This window comes from Canis lupus, chromosome 4, assembly GCF_011100685.1.
Source record: "Canis lupus familiaris isolate Mischka breed German Shepherd chromosome 4, alternate assembly UU_Cfam_GSD_1.0, whole genome shotgun sequence".
Taxonomy (NCBI): Eukaryota; Metazoa; Chordata; class Mammalia; order Carnivora; family Canidae; genus Canis; species Canis lupus.
The window spans coordinates 61,826,849-61,843,233 of NC_049225.1; the positions used below are offsets into that span (position 1 = coordinate 61,826,849).

The 16,385-nt window shown below is 38.2% G+C and overlaps 1 protein-coding gene across 5 annotated transcripts in view; it reads right to left on the minus strand.

Moving 5' to 3' along the window:
* Positions 1-16,385, minus strand: part of SNX18 (sorting nexin 18) — a 141,221-nt gene that overhangs the window by 106,651 nt on the left and 18,185 nt on the right. Inside the window, exon 2 of one of the 5 annotated variants that reach the window (XM_038535109.1) lies at positions 4,676-8,048. The exons of 3 other annotated variants lie outside the window; for them this stretch is intronic. In XM_038535109.1, coding sequence (XP_038391037.1) covers positions 7,795-8,048 — 254 coding nt within the window. In that variant the 3' untranslated portion in view covers positions 4,676-7,794. Of the gene's footprint in view, positions 1-4,675; positions 8,049-16,385 lie in introns of those variants that run through there. One more of the 5 variants, XR_005358466.1, reaches the window with a different exon arrangement.

Sequence of the window (16,385 nt, forward strand, 5' to 3'; positions counted from 1 at the left end):
TTTTTTTTTTTAATGACAGCTGCCTGTGAACAACAAAGGATAACCAGACCCAAAAGGAAGCTCTTAAAGATGTTATCATCAGTCCTCACTCAAACCAAGACGTCACAAGAATGACAAGGCCACAAGCTCCCTGGTCAGTTCTAAATTAAAGACTGTCAGTGGAGGCCCATGTTGGCAACCCTGTCGGGACCCCTCTCACCCCTGACAGCTCCCTCTGAACCCTTGCTTAATAAATTTCTATCGCTTTACTCACTCTTTGTCGCGAGATTCATTCTTCGACTCCAGGAGACAAGAATCAAGCTCTCCCACTTCATCATGAGAGTGATAATGGGTATAGGCAAAGGTGGAGACACCAGGATCGTGGGATTGAGGGAGGCTTCATAGGACAGGGAGGGACAGGCGAGGTTTTGCTTTCAAAAAGAACAGCTCATACCATAGAGAACAGACTATGGTTCAGTCATCTTTCCCTTTACAGTCTACTTCACATGTTCTCCTGAAGAGCACACATCCTAATGCTGCAGCATTTCTACAAGGAGTAATACAACAAAGACTGACTTGGTCATGACTGTGAGTCCACTGTCTGGACAAGATTGTTCTTTCTATGCTTGTACAATTTGCTTCTAGGTCTCGGAGGGGTTGGCACAGAGCTAAGAGTCCACCCTCCTTCATACAACATTTTTTTTTTCAGTAGTCCCTCTATCAATTTTAAAATTTATCTTCAGTTATCTTTAATTTTTATTTCTTAAATGGAAAATACATTCAAATTCAAAAGATATAAAGGTATACAATAAAAATCTTCCTCCCACCCATCCCTCAGCCACCCAGTTCCCAGACCCCAGGGCAAATAATGTTACCTTGCTACCAACTGTTTCCGTCTACTTACAGAAATAATCTATAAATATATAAACAAATATATTTATTTCCTCTTTAACTCAAAGTATAGCATATAAAATAGTTTTGCCATTTTTTTCTTGGAAAAAATCCATATTGCTATATAAAGAGCTTTCTTTTTTTTTAAAACAACTAACACATAGTTTTTAATCCTTCAGATAACTGCAATTTATAATGAAATCATCTGTCAGCCTGAGTACCTAAAAGGCAAATTTACCTTCTATGGATTCCAGAATAAGAGCCATTAAAAAGCAACATTTTTCAAGAAAGTCCTTCTTCTGGGATGACAGGTTTCACCTTCCCTGGTTCAGATAAAGAACACAGGCTCATGGACTTACTGGTATCCCCCAGTAGCAGCCTTGTACCAAAGATGTAGCTGGCACTTGCTACTCCAATTGGCTCATAAGGGAGTGCGCAAATGGACCAGGTAATAAAAAAATGATCAAAACTAGACACAGAATACCAACAGATACACTGAAATATCATTAGTTTCAAGCTGAACCTAATTTGCTAAATCCTTACCTGTTCTCCAATTTTTTTTCAAGTCTTCCTACCTCAAAAAAGAAAAAAAAAAAGATTTTCCTCCTCAAGGGAACCATTTTGAATCAAAAATGAAAACTACATTTTCTAAAACTACTAGATGGTTGTCTAAATTTGGTCTACACCAACATTTGATTTGATTCAAGGCATGGTTACTCCAGTCACTCAGAGGCATTAAGTTCAATTTCCCAGAGTGGTTGCATTGACCATCATTTAGAAATGTCTGCAATTGGTGTGAGGTCAGAGCTAAGATACTAAACACTGAGCATACTGCCCCTCATAGTCCTAGACTTCAAGTACATTATTTTTAAGGGGTGAAAGCAGCACACATCAATACAATCATTGGCAATCTGGTGAATAAAAACAGAATTCTGAGCTGTCTTCTGCAGATATTTCTAAAGAGCTGCAGGACCACTTTCTAAATAAACTGGTAGTTAGCTCTTTAAGGCCAAGTGGGGAGCCTTATTGGAAAGGGGTTCTCTCTGGAGAGCTGAGCTCCTCCCAACCCCAATAGGAGGAATTTGATGAGTCTGTGAGGTGGAGAATGAGAATGGAATATGCGAGGACGCTGTGCAGGATTTTGGGAGCACTTACCCAGAGAGGGGTCTGGAGCTGGGGCTGAGCTGGATCAGGAGAGAGCAAGTCAAAGCAGGTAGAAGGTGAAAAGAGCTGTGCCGAAAGCAGGATCTCCTGCCTGACTGGGACCCAAGTGTGGATTCCTTAATTTTCCATAGCACAACTGATACAAGGATTTATGGTTAAATTCTTCATCTTATCCCTTCTTGCATAAACATGGAGAATCTTTATTGTTCTTACTCCTGCCATGGTTTGGGCTCAAGGCTTTTGATTTGTCATTCAATTTTCACAAGACTTCTGTGAAGGGGATACTATATCCCTTGCAGATAGAAAACTGAGAGATGAAGTGACTAGTTCAAGGTCACACAGTGTTAGGGCATGTGGCTATTATTTATTAAGTACCTCCTTCTGGAATTTTTATCACTTCCCTTGTTATTTATAAAGGTAGTACTGCAAAATGATCGAGGACTTTACTTACTGTTTAATCTAATCACCCTCAATAATTCCATAAAAGCTAAGTACACCTGTCCTACCACTGAGGAAACTGAGGCTCAGTGTGGGTTGGTGAGTTGTCATTCAGAGTAGAAAAGCTAGGTTGTGACCCCTAGCTCCAATGCACTGCCTTTCTCATTTGTAATGCTGGGTCAGCTTCCCCACTGTGCTTGCAGACAAGTCCAACAGCTCAGCAGTTATTAAGCCCCGAGAGCCATTTCCTGAAGCGACTGAAAATTTAAACCACTACTAAAATAAGGTCTGATGCATCTGGCCCCTTCCAAGTTAGAAAGCATTTCCAGATAGGCTGATGGGACTCAAAGCAACAGAAAACCACATTTCTAAACCCCTCTGAAGGTAGCTTCATAGGGACAACTGGCCTTGTCCTAGGCAGACTACTGGTACAAGTTCACCCAAGGAAGTCAAACTGTTCTTCAAACCAGGCACCACTATAGCAGTACTGGAGCTCCATCTCAGCCACAAGAATGATGGGATTGGGACATCCTGGGAATAGTGCCAAGTGGAGAAACCAGTGATCTCTAGAAAGGCTTTAGCCATGACCCAATCCCAGATTAACTGCGCCCTAGCTCAGAGGCCTGGAATGGAGGCAGATGCTCAGCTGGTTTCTCCAGGTTCCCAATCTTAGATCCCTGGCACCACATCCTTCTGTACTCTGCCCAGAAGTCTATTTCACCACTTCCCAGAGTTTACTATGTGAAGAATTCTGTTGCTACTACCTGTGACCAAGTGGAACTTGCCATGGCTAACTGTAACCCTGACTAACTGGAATTAAACATTTGACTTGACATTAGTGTCTAGGGTTCTACTGGGCCCATTCTTTTTTCTTTTTTTTTTTTTTTGCTGGGGCCATTCTTGAGGCAACTGAAACCTGTTTATATTTGCATGGAGGTGGGAGATGGAGAGAAGGGGAAACTATTGGGTTTTGGTTCTTTTCCTGTCTCCCTTTGTATCACTATGGAAACATTACATTTGCCTGCTTCCCCCATTGAGACTGAGCAGAGTAGCACATAAACAGTTGGGGATGTGGTGACAGAACCACAGGCTCTCATCTTTCTCAAAAGAAATGAATAAAAAGAGGAGACTTTCAGAGCTTCCCTTTGCACTTTCATGTCCAGTGCACAAAGCAGAACAGAATACCTATTGATCTAGTAGTGGGGACCTGGGAAACGTGCTGGGGTTTCTAAAAAGCAGGGAAATGGCATCCAATGTAACCTGGTTTATATTAGCACAGGTGTGAGCCAAATCCCTATTTGACTCTCAGCTCCATCACTCAGTTTGTGTAATCTTAAAAATAGAGGCAAAAATAAATAGATGCCTCTGATCCTTTTAATTCATCTATAAATGGGAGATGAAATCTCCAGGCTTATTGTGAGGACTCCCAGATGAAGTCCATTTTAAGGGGTTACAACTATTTCCTTTCTTCCCTCACATGCCCTGTAAGAGAACCTCTCCATCTCATCATACCCACTCCACCCCCACCCCACGACGGACCTGTCCAACTTGAGTCAGATGTCCCCAACTGTCCTAAGGAACCCTGTGAACTAAACCATGTCTGGTCCAGTTTAGACATATTGAAGATGCTGAGAAAGCCAAGCCATAAGCCATAGGAGGAAAAAAAGAAAACAGAATAAAAGATTCATAAAGAAAAGAAGTTGACAGATTACAAAGCCCCACACAGAAGGCAAACTTAGTTCCAGATGGGATTTGTCCTCATGTGGGATTCACCAGGTCCCTTTACCATGATCCTTTATATCTTGAATTAGGATGGTTTGAGCTATCCTATTTCTGGCAATCAACAGCGACAGACCCCAAGAAAGATGATGTGAAGTACTTTACTCAGGTACCTATGATGGGTCAGGTGCTAGACTCACAGCAGCTATTATTTCAAAACAACTCACTCACAATTTACTGCTATATGCTTAACAGTTATGAAAGATACTAACATAAGCAGATATTCAGTGGGACTGCCCGAATGGCTTATGGGCTTGAATCAAACTAGCTGGTTTCATAAACAATGCCTATTGCAACTGCAGATGGAAGCTTGGGACAGTGAAGACACTCTTCTATTTTTCTATATTACGTCTTTCACATTAAATAAATGCCTCCTTGACTACTGGAGAAAAAATAATTGTAATATTCCACTGAAGCTGAGAAATAAAGCGACCTTTGTTTATTTTTTTTAAAAGATAAACATGACTGATCTACACTAATCGTGACATTTGAGTGAAATAAAAACAATGTTCAACATTTTTAGTCTATAAATAATTCCCTAATTTCACTTATTCTGTTAGCCAAAGACTGCAAATGAGAGAACTGGATAATGCTTATTGATTTAAAGGTATCAGACATGGTATTTGATTCTGAAGAAATGAAGACATAAATGGGAAAAAAAGCTTATAGCAACGAACTTGGTAAAGAATGACATTTAAAGGTTGATACATGAATTTTACATGCTTGACTTAACAGACTAAAACATTTTTCAAGTCCTTAATTATAAGAACAGCAGCAAAACTTAAGACAATTAAAAACTGGCATTTAAGAATCTGCTGTGTTGTTACCAATACATGTAAGACAACTGTATCTGTGAAGCCCAAGAAACTACTCTATTCCCAATTACTAATCTATTCAAGCCAACGTGCACGGACTTTGTTTCACTTTCGAATGTGTTCCCTTGTTCTGAGTTTAAACTGTACCTTTAGATACAGCAGCCTGAGCGTAATGGGGTTATAATGCATGGCTGCAGACCCAGTCTCACTGCATGACAATTACAGCACATCAACAATTGTAATTAAAATAGCAAAACCAGGCTTGAGTGGACGCCCTCATGTTGTAAATACATCACATATCAAAATTACAAATTACAGAAATAAAGACAAATAATAGCATGAAGGGCATGATAGTTTATTTTAAAAAATTGTACCACACTGATCATAATGACCAGCATACACATTATGATGGCTTTTCTCTTGGGTATTAACATTGCAGTATTTTTGTATACTGAAATGTTTCAATAGGACCAAGAACGTTAGAGAAATAAAGATCTAGATGAAAATGAACACTAATAATTCTGGTGTCCTACCCCCACAGAATTCATTTAAACCCCTTATGAATCAGTGGCATTATAAATGTTATATAGTTATGAAGAACAAAAGTTCTCTTCTAAGTAGGCAGCATGAACTTATACCTCCTTGTACTTTAATCTTTAGTTTTTATAATTTAAGCTATGTCCACCCTGGCTAAAGCACAATCATAAAGACACCTCAGATAATTTCCATACTACCACTGCACAACTTTAGTGATTTTTACTTAAAAAAAAAAAAATTCAAACCATCATCAAAATAAAGAGGCAAATAAAACTGATTTTCAAATCATTTGAAAAGCATAGTGCTTATCTGTCTGATATAGGCTCAAACTTAAATTAAATGCTATAATTATAATCTCCAAACTTCTGCAATAAAATTAACATATATATATGGGTTTTGTTTATAGAACTGTATTTTGCAATCAATCAACAAGAGAAAGTTACTTTTAGAGAGCAATGTATTTGGTTACAATTCCATGTATCTGTAGTAGAGATGAAGCCACATGATGTTAAATCTGGCTCTAAGTTACCTAAGGTATAAAATTCTGATCAAAATTATGATACTCTGATCTTAAAAATTCAACCCACATGAGATGATTTTTTAGAGTAAATTTGCTGTTATTACTTCAATAATCGTTTCTTTTTTGACTGTCTGCAAATTGACCCTTTCTTTTTTGATCAATGTGACTCACCAATATTTCAAATTGACCTCTTTACTTGCATTCTACCATTTCAATATCCAGGGATTTCTGAGGCAGTATAAGTTTGACTTCATAAAAACAGTAGATACTTTAACCTTTCAGTGACAATTTTTAAATCTGTAAACTCAAAAATCACATTATTTATAGCTCAGCAACTATAAAAACATTGAGATTTTGGCATCTGAAGCCAGAATCTCTTTGTGCTTTTTAAATTAAGCTGCTTTTGAATCTTTTTGGTATTTATCAGCCATTCATATTTCCCTTATAATAATAAAAGAATATACTTAAAGTAATTTTTAAGGTTAAATGTCCTGGGGGCTTATCAATATTTTTTTTAAGTTATTTTTTTCCTTCTGCATTTGGAATAGTAGAAATTATTTCTGGTCCCTCCTTAGATCAACCAACACTACTTTCAATCACGTATAACACTGAATTTTACAGACATCCCTGAAAAGTTTTTGATTAAGTAAACGAGTGAATCACAGTGGAGTCTCAATCAGTTAACAGTGTAGATCCATTAAAAAAAAAAAAAAAAAATCACACTGAATATTAAAATCTTCAAGCTAAAAAAAAAGAAAGAAAAGAAAACCCTCCTAAGAATTAAAACCAAGTGTGTGTCATCACTGATTCTGTGCTTGTATCCCCAACTGATCAGACTCCTCCTTCTCTGTGTTATAAGACATGTTCGTTTCAATCTCCACACCAAGTCTCCAGGACACTTGAGTGAAGAGGCTATGCTACTATAGCATCTAAGGGAATAGAGTGGCACCATTTTCTTCCCTAATAGACTTCATATTGAAAGATGAGCATCAGGTCTCCCTCTATAGCGCTCACCGGCATGTATCAGGAGACAAAACTTGCCCTGCAAACTGATGACGGCTGATCCTCCCACCCCGCCTCCAGCGCCAATATGAGGTTACCAACAGGTTTGTCATTATATGCACTGGCCTTTCACTCTTTCAATCAGAAAAGTTGTGATTACTTAAAAAAAGGGAGGGGGGTGGAGAAATGAAAAACCAAGAGTTTAAAGGCACAAAGTCGCATAGCTGCTCTAGTTGGAGTTTGTAAACAGAGAATAGGTTGAATTTAGGTAATCCCAATCTATGAGAGTAAAAAGGCATCCACAGCAGGCTTTTATCCAGCCAGCTTCTTTGAGACCCTTCATGGGTTTTGAGGTCTACAAAGTATGCACTAAAATACCCATACTTCAAAAAGCAATAAGGCAAATAGTATAATCATTATTCCAAAAGTTACAATGGTAGTGTAGGCATACAGAGTATAATTTAGTTACAATGTGTGGTACTGTTTCTATTATATAACCATATTAACTGTTTCTTTCCTACATAATTATATATTCAGCGAGCTTCAGTTCAACACAAAACCATCCTTGTACCACCACTGATAGTTGGCAATAGCTCTTTGATAGCAGTTTTTATTCTGCCGTAGAAATATCCTTGAACTGAAAGAAGTTCACAACCCAATGTCCAGTCATTAAACACTATCATATTTGTGAAGAGCTTCTTCCAACTTCTGTGTCACTTTTTGGAAAAATATTATTTGCTGTTGTAAGAAATGCTGCATCTGTGATTTAAAGTCTCTTACTCGAATTTGATGGAAGTGGTGAATTTCAGCCAAAGTGGCAAAAGAAATAGTGTTACAGCGATCTTGAATGCCATCAGCCTTCTGGACTTCCATCTTCCCTTCTTCCACATGTCGCCTACTCTCCTTTACTTTGGTAAGAGCTCCTGTAGTTAAAAAAAAATTAATTAAGTATATATACACATGTATCCCAATGGCATAGCTACATAGTAAGCAGACTCTTGAGCATTATAAATACTTCCCTAAACTATTTAAAGCCCTTTGGAACTTAAAGAGATGACTGTTATTAATAAAAAAAAAAAAAGAAGAAGAAGAAGAAGAAATCTGATAGGGTTTCTGAAAACCCCTCCACTGCTGCAATTCTAATTCTCAAAATTAGCACTTGCCAGTGACCAAGTATCTATAGTAGGTTTCATCTCTTCCAAACAGAGATACTATACATAACAAATAAACTACAAGGAACTGTCTCTAAAAATACAAACCAAGAAACTGTGATCTTCACTTAGGAGAAAAAGTGTGGCACCATTACAAACACTTTATAATAAGAAAGTTATCTATAAACACCATACCCCAAAGAAGGTGCAAATCTAATTCCTCAGAAAGTCTTACTGAAGAATTATTATAGAAGACTCTGGAAGTAGACTCTGAAACATGTTAACATGTTTGTGCCAACTTGGGTTGTGTTTTAGAAATCATGCTATTCATAGAGGGGGCTTGGAAATGATGGAGTCTACAATGCAAGGCTGCCTCAATTGGGCTGGCCAAGCCTGTGTCTTATTGGCAATGAAGGAGCAAGTCTAAGTTCTACCAGGAGACTCACACACAGAGTACTGAGACTCTGTGAACTAAGAATTTGCCACCTTTTCTTTAGGGGCTGTAAAGATCATTTTGAGTCTGCCCTAGTGATGATCTGGGAATGAAGCCAGGGATACCATAGCTTCCTGTCAAGAAATGTCACCAAAGGGTGTGTGCAAGGAGGAAGGAAAGGGACAGTCACTCTGGCAGGTGTCACATGAGGGAAGACCTTCCTCCAGAAGCATCATTATATGAAGACACTAAGAGCTAAGGACGTTTAGGGGTAGGAGACAAAGAATCTTCATGGGTTCTTAGAAATGAATGATGATAAAACTCAAATCACTTGAACATGGCCAGTTCAAGAACTTGGATTTCTTGACTCCATCTAGTACTTACTCTACTAACCCATGATGAAAGGTGAGAGAGAAATGTCTAGGACACCTGGCTGGGCAGTCTATACCATGGTGATACTAAGGGGGACAAAAGAAGGGAACCTGTTTAGGAGGAGGTGAGAAAGCTGAGGAATTTCTCCTAAATAATATACAGTTAAACCTAGCATTACATAAAACCCTTAGAGGTTAAACAGCATGCTTGTTTTTGGGGTGCATTTTTGGCATAGCTCAAAGACTTGAGAAATTAAAAGTATAATATGTATGTATTTAAGATATGTATTTAAGATATGTATTTAAGATATGTATGTACATTTTCATTTGTTGATTCTAAATGAAGTCTTCAAGTGAGAAGCAGTAGAGACTTGCACTTGATCCCACAGAGACACGGGGCAGGGCTTCCATGTAGAGATTATTTGCATTAACACGGCTTTAAGAAGAACCCTGACCATCCCACCAGGAAGCCATCCCTCTGAAAGTGGGCACTTATCATGCACCTGCCATTGCTGACCAGACTAGTGAACCCATGAAATCTGCCGGCTTGTCATTTATACTAAAGAGAAAGAACTCTTCCCACAAAAAGAGAAAAATAATTTTTATAGCAATTTTATCTTTCTTAAATTTGTACAAGTCTCACAATTTATATACAAAATTAAAGTCAAAAAGACCAAGAAAGCATAGGAGATACCACTACAGGAAAATTTTTTCAAAGAGGACTGAGAATATGAAATCATGAAATACACATTTAAAATGGCAGAGAGAGAGAGGGAGGAGGAAGTAAAGAGAAAAGGCTCGGGTGATTTGACTATTTCATCACGATTCCACTCCCAGGTATCTAAGACCACTGGGCAAACAGTGAGGACACGCAGCATCCTACCCTGTGCATCCATGATGCATCCGTGCAACATGCTTCAAGTATTCCTCATTCTAGTTACTAGAACCTGAAGAATAGAGCAGGTTCTGCATACAGGGATTCTGAAGCATGGCCCAGAGCTGGGTGTTCATGTCTACAAGTTGCAGCTTGTCCAACTCTACATGAGATCACCATATTCTCTGAAACTACCCACTATTATATGGAATTGCAGTTGTGCATTTCTAAAAAGCAGCTTAAAAGTGAACAAATCTGAAGTTTCTGCAATTTATCACATAGGTATACATGGGTATACATTTTGGACAAGTATTAAATCTCTCTGAGGCCTAAGGACATTTGGCATTTAACACCTTTAAGTTTTTTAAATATATATCCTAAAGGAGTCAATGGGGATTTAAGACTCATTTTTCTTCCAAGTATAAATTTAGTAAACAACACAAATGCTGCTACCTTCAAAGTCCCCAAAAGGTTCAGCTCTGCAGCAAAGATTTTAATTTGTTTAACAAACGTTTATGGAGGACCTAATGTGCACAGAGAGCATGTTGCTACAACAGGGAGATTCATATATTTCAGCATTCAAGACCCCATCCCCTCTACATTCTCGAGGAAGCCATTTGGCAAAGCACACAAATAAAGACACAATCAGGACATGACATGACATAGGACCATAAAGTACATAATTCTGCATAGAAGTTAATTATGTCTTTTTCCAAGATAATATGTTAAATTGTGTCACAAGGGAAAATGCTAGAGACCTACTAGATGCCAGGCACTATGATGAGGACAAAGTTGGGGGTGGGAAGTGGGCAGGGACCAAGTATATATAAAAAATAAATGTTAGCTTACAAAAACAGTAATAATATATGCCAGGCACTATCCTAAAATTTGTATGTAACCACAAAAGACCCTGAATAGCCAAAGCCATCTTGAAAAAGAAGAATAAACCTGGAAGCATCACAATTCCAGATTTCAAGATATACTACTACAAAGCTGTAGTAATCCAAACAGTATAGTACTGGCACAAAAATAGACAAAGGTCAATGGAACAGAAAGAAGAGCCCAGAAACAAACTCACGTTTTTACAGTCGATTACTACAAAGGAGGCAAGAATTTACAATGGGAAAAAGACTAGAAGCAGTGCTAGGAAAAGTGGACAGCTATGTGCAAAATATTGAAACTGGACCACTTTCTTATACCATGAACAAAAATAAACTCAAAATGGATTAAAGACCAAAATGTAGGATCCTGAAACCCTAAAATTCCTAGCAGAGAACTAGGCAGTAATTTCTTTGACATCAGTGATAGACACTTTTCCTAGGTATGACTTTTCTGGCAAGGGAAACAAAAGCAAAGTTAAACTATTGGGACTATACCAAAATAAAATGTTTTTGCACAGCAAAAAAAAAAAAAACTATCAACAAAAAAACTACCTACTGCACTGGATATTTGCAAATGATATATCTGATAAGGGATTAATATCTAAAATATATAAATGACTTCTACAACTCAACACCAAAAAAACTAAAACATTAATATATAATTTAATAAATATATATTATATATCTAATAAATATATAAATGACTTCTACGACTCAACACCAAAAAATTTAAAAAATAAGCAGAGGATCTGGACACTTTCCCCAAAGAAGACATACAGATGGCCAACAGATACATGAAAAGATGCTCAACATCACACATCAAGGCAAATGCAAATTAAAACCACAATAAACTATCACTTTACACCTGTCAGAATGACAAGAAACAAAAAACACAAGAAAAAAACAAGTATTAGGGAGGCTGTGGAGAAAAGGGAACCCCCACACATTGTAGGAATGCAAATTGGTGTGGTCACTGTGGAAAACAGTATGGAGTTTCCAAAAAATTAAAAATAGAATTATCACATGATCCAGCAATTCCACTATTGGGTATTTGCCCAAAGGAAATAAAAACACTAATTCAAAAAGATATATGCACCCTTATGCTTACTGCAGCATTATTTGCAATGGCCAAGATATGGAAGCAACCAAAAAGTCCTCGATAGAAGAATGGATTTTAAAAACGTGTGATACAACACACACACACACACACACACACACACACACACACACACGGGAATATTACTCAGCCATAAAAATTAATGATATCTTGCCATTTGCAACAACATGGATGGAGCAAGAAGGTATGACACTAAGTGAAATAAGTCAGCCAGAGAGACACAGATACCATATACTCTCACTCATATGTGGAATTTAAGAAACAAAACAAAGGGGGAAAAGAGACAAACAAAACAGACTCTTAAATGCAGAGAACAAACTGATTGTTACCAGAGGGGAGGTAGGGTATGGGTGAAAAAGATAAAGGAGATTAAGAGTATCTTAATGAGCACTGAGTAATGTACTTAATTGTTGAATCATTATATTGTACATGTGACACTAATGTAACACTGTATGTTATACTTGTCTAAAATATATACATATATACACACATATATACGCTAGGCACTTTTCACATACTATCACTATCACTAACCCTACTGCAATTTTAAAACAGACATTACTCTTATTTTTACAAGAAAACTGGGGAAGCTACTCAACCTCTCTGAGTATCAAACTGGCCAGGTACCCAGGTAAGATGTGGAGATGGAATGTGAATGCATGACTGGCTTCAAAGCAAACACTATTTAGAAAAGAAATTGAAGCCTGAGTGGGCAAAAGAGCCAGGTGGGCCTAGGTGAGCAGGATGCTGGGGCGGGGAGTGGGGGGCGGTAAAAGTAAAAGCTAGGCAGCTGAGAATCAGCTATTTCTTCTCCTTTTGGCCAATGGCCTCCCCACATGCCCTCTAACTGTGGACAAGGCTCTTGTACTGCCCTCTGTACCTTCCTTATTAAGTCCCTGGCTTCTATTTTGATCCACAATTCAGAAGGCCTTGCTAGTATATAAAAGAACTACATAGGTTTTGAAAATTTCTCTCTGGAATCTTTAACGTCACAGAATTCAATAATTGTGCCTGTAAAGCAATCTCATATTTATAAGATGTCTGATTTTCTTGTCTTTGTAACAACACTTGGGGGGCCACAGAATGAAACTTTGAAAAAATAGCACATATTTGATTATTTGCTATGATTTTGAAAAATCTAAGCCCAAATTTACATGGGGTAAAGGAGGTGTCTTTCTCTTGCTTATTCTCATCCTCTATCTGCTTAGATCCTATTGAAAGATTATATAAATTAAGAACTACAACCAAAAATAGTAACATATAATCTCTTTAGGAATACAGAGACCTTGCCTCTGTTTTGCTCTGAGCAGCTGGACATCCCAGAGGGGAAAAAAAAAATTACTTTATTTGCAAACTAGGAAGGACACAACAAACCATTAAGGAGAATAAGCACCCAAAGGCCAATTCCACTTGGAATTCATTTTAACCCATTTACTGCAATTCAAATCCATTAACATAATGTATCAGGATTACAGAAACAGGGTGATAAGAGAGATAAGATACTTGTTTTTTTTTTTCTTTTTAAAGACATAGTTCCTCTTGGGGGCTCAAATTATTTTTTAAGGTGACTTAAGTTACTGAAACAGTTAAGGAAGGACCTTATACAAATCAGCACATGAAGGTATTAAACAGTACTATTTATTTATTTATTTATTTATTTATTTATTTATTTATTTATTTATTTATTATTTTTAAACAGTACATTTTAAATGTACAAACTCTGGTAGAATGGTGAGTGCCATGAATAAGCAAGGAATTGTGAAGTTGTACCATGGATCAAGAGCAAATTTTAAAACCACCTTCTTTTTAACTGAAATGTAGCTAAACACTGACTTACTCCCAGATCGGCTCTCAGAAGAAAGGAGTAACAAGTTGACAGCACTATACTTTTTAAAAAATTATTAAGAATTCCTGAGTAGATCCTGAGTTAAAGGGACAGCAGCCCAGTTCCTTGTATGAGCAGCCAGCTGCTGGCTGTTAATGTTCAGGATGACGACAACATCCTAAACCAATTATCTTTTGTAAAGCATTTTGCAAAGTTTTAAAAATATATATTATTTCCTTTATGAAGAAAGACATTTTGGTTTTAAGTATTCATCTCACAACCCTCCATCTAGTGTTTCCACATACATTTCAACACATAGGAAGGGTTTAGTGTGATTTCTTTCTTGTGAGAAAGCTAAAGTCAAATTATTCAGTAAACTAGTTGTAGAAGTTAATTGACCAGTTTACTGTCTGGGATTAAACGGGGAAAAAAAAAAAGTGTCATCTTTTGAATAGCTCAAGCTGTCCATCTATCTTTTCTTTCTTTTTCTTTTCTTTCTTTCTTTCTTTCTTTCTTTCTTTCTTTCTTTCTTTCTTTCTTTCTTTCTTTCTCTTTCTTTTTTTTCTTCCTTCCTTCCTTCCTTTCTTTCTTTTAAAGATTTATTTATTTATTTATGATAGACATAGAGAGAGAGAGGCAGAGACACAGGAGGAGGGAGAAGCAGGCTCCATGCTGGGAGCCCGACGCGGGACTCGATCCCGACGCGGGACTCGATCCCGAGACTCCAGGATGGCGCCCTGGGCCAAAGGCAGGCGCTAAACACTGAGCCACCCAGGGATCCCTCAAGCTGTCCATCTGAACAAATTGCAAGGGTGTTTCAACTCTTGGGCTCTGACCAACAGAACTACCCTCTGAACTTCCCCAGAAGCTTCCCTCTACCCAACCGGCACCCACGGTTCTCTAAACCCTGGGTCCTATCAAATGAACACACTTTCCCAACAGAAATGGTATGACAAACACTGGCTGGATATAAATTAAATCGGTATTACTCGAATTTGGGTTTTGTCCTAAGTGGCTCTATGCCCACAGTTGGGGGTGACAGTCATCAAACTGGAAATTAATCTGTATATGTTTCTACATGTCACACATTTTCATATTTACAATGCTAAATATCACAGGACAGGCAGAGATAGCCAAATTTTCAATCAGGTTTAGCCTCTAAGGAGTGAGAAGCTGAAGAAAAAAAAAAAAAAAAAAAAAAACACTGGGGCAGAGTTAGATCACTACAAACTTGCTACTTCAGGATGGCTTCACAAATTGATTTGCAGCTCCCTAGGAGCAGGAGCAGGGGCTTGGTGGGACCAGCTGCGGAGCTCTAACAAGGCCTTACAGCGTCAGCTCAACATTCTCTCAGTGGCACTGCTTCGTACCAAACCCAGGAGGAGTGTAAATAACCAAAAACCTGGCCCAGAATCCAAAGAACAAAGGGAACACACATTTTTATCATGGAATAAATACAAAAACAGGCAAAGGTTTTCTAAATCTCCACTTTTTAAGTGGCTAATTTAGAAAGATTTTGCCTCCTGTCAGCTTCCTCCCCTCACAAACCTCATCCCACCACATGGCCTTCGACACAGAAATGGAAATTAAAGAACACAGCAGAGGAACTACACCAGAAAGTCCAAGATCCTAAGTGGTCACCGTTGGATTAAACAGGCGCCCCTGCAATACTCATGGGTAGGACAATGGCTTTAAAACAAAAGAAAATTGTGAAAATAGAGGTGATCAGAGGGTAAAACATTTAGAATGGGAATAGAAGTACTTAACTATGTTTTTGAGCTACAGTTTAGACATTAGGTAGTTGCATCTGGAATAATATAGGAGCTAAGATTTTATTATGAAGGGAAAGCGTTGGCAAGAATTAAATTCTGAGATTAAGCAAGAAGGGACTGACAACAGGGCAGTGCGAGTACATTCTTCTTCATAAAGTAAAACAGCCAAGAGAATGGTAACATTTCCGTTTTAGAGGAAAAGAAACCTGTAAAAGGGTAACACATGAAACACTGCAGCCTCCCCAAGTCACACAACTAAAAATACATTCTCCTATTTGAAGTACTGGAAAAAGTTATGATTGAAAGTGAGGCAGCATATGTCAACCATTCCCCATGATTGTGCTCCCAAACAGGCAACAGTAACCCAGCTGCACCCCCACCACACCAGGCTGAGTCTAGGGTGTTTCAGCGACCACTCTGCCTCGGGGATCTGTGGAAGGAGGCAGAAAGGAAGAGAGACTGCCTCCCAGAAAGGCTTACAGGTTAAGAATGAACTTTTGGTTGCGCACTCCATTGATTAGAGGGGTGAATAATTAGAATTTCTCCACAAAATAGAAAGTTCACTGAGGAACTAAGACTATTTCAAAAGTAGGGGCAGGAACCCAGAGGACTTTCTTCTCCTCACTCCAGCCCTGACAAGACACCCACTGGAGAAGCCAATAGGGCTGATTCTGGGAGGACAAGCTGGTTGCCAGAGTTTGTTTGTGTGTGTGTGTGTGTGTGTGTGTTGGTGTTGTTTTCTTAAGAGCTTGAAAGGGCCTTAGAAGAGTTTTTGGTACAATTCTCTCAATTTTACAAGTCAGAGGCTAAGTGGCTTGTCCAAAGTACCACAGCTA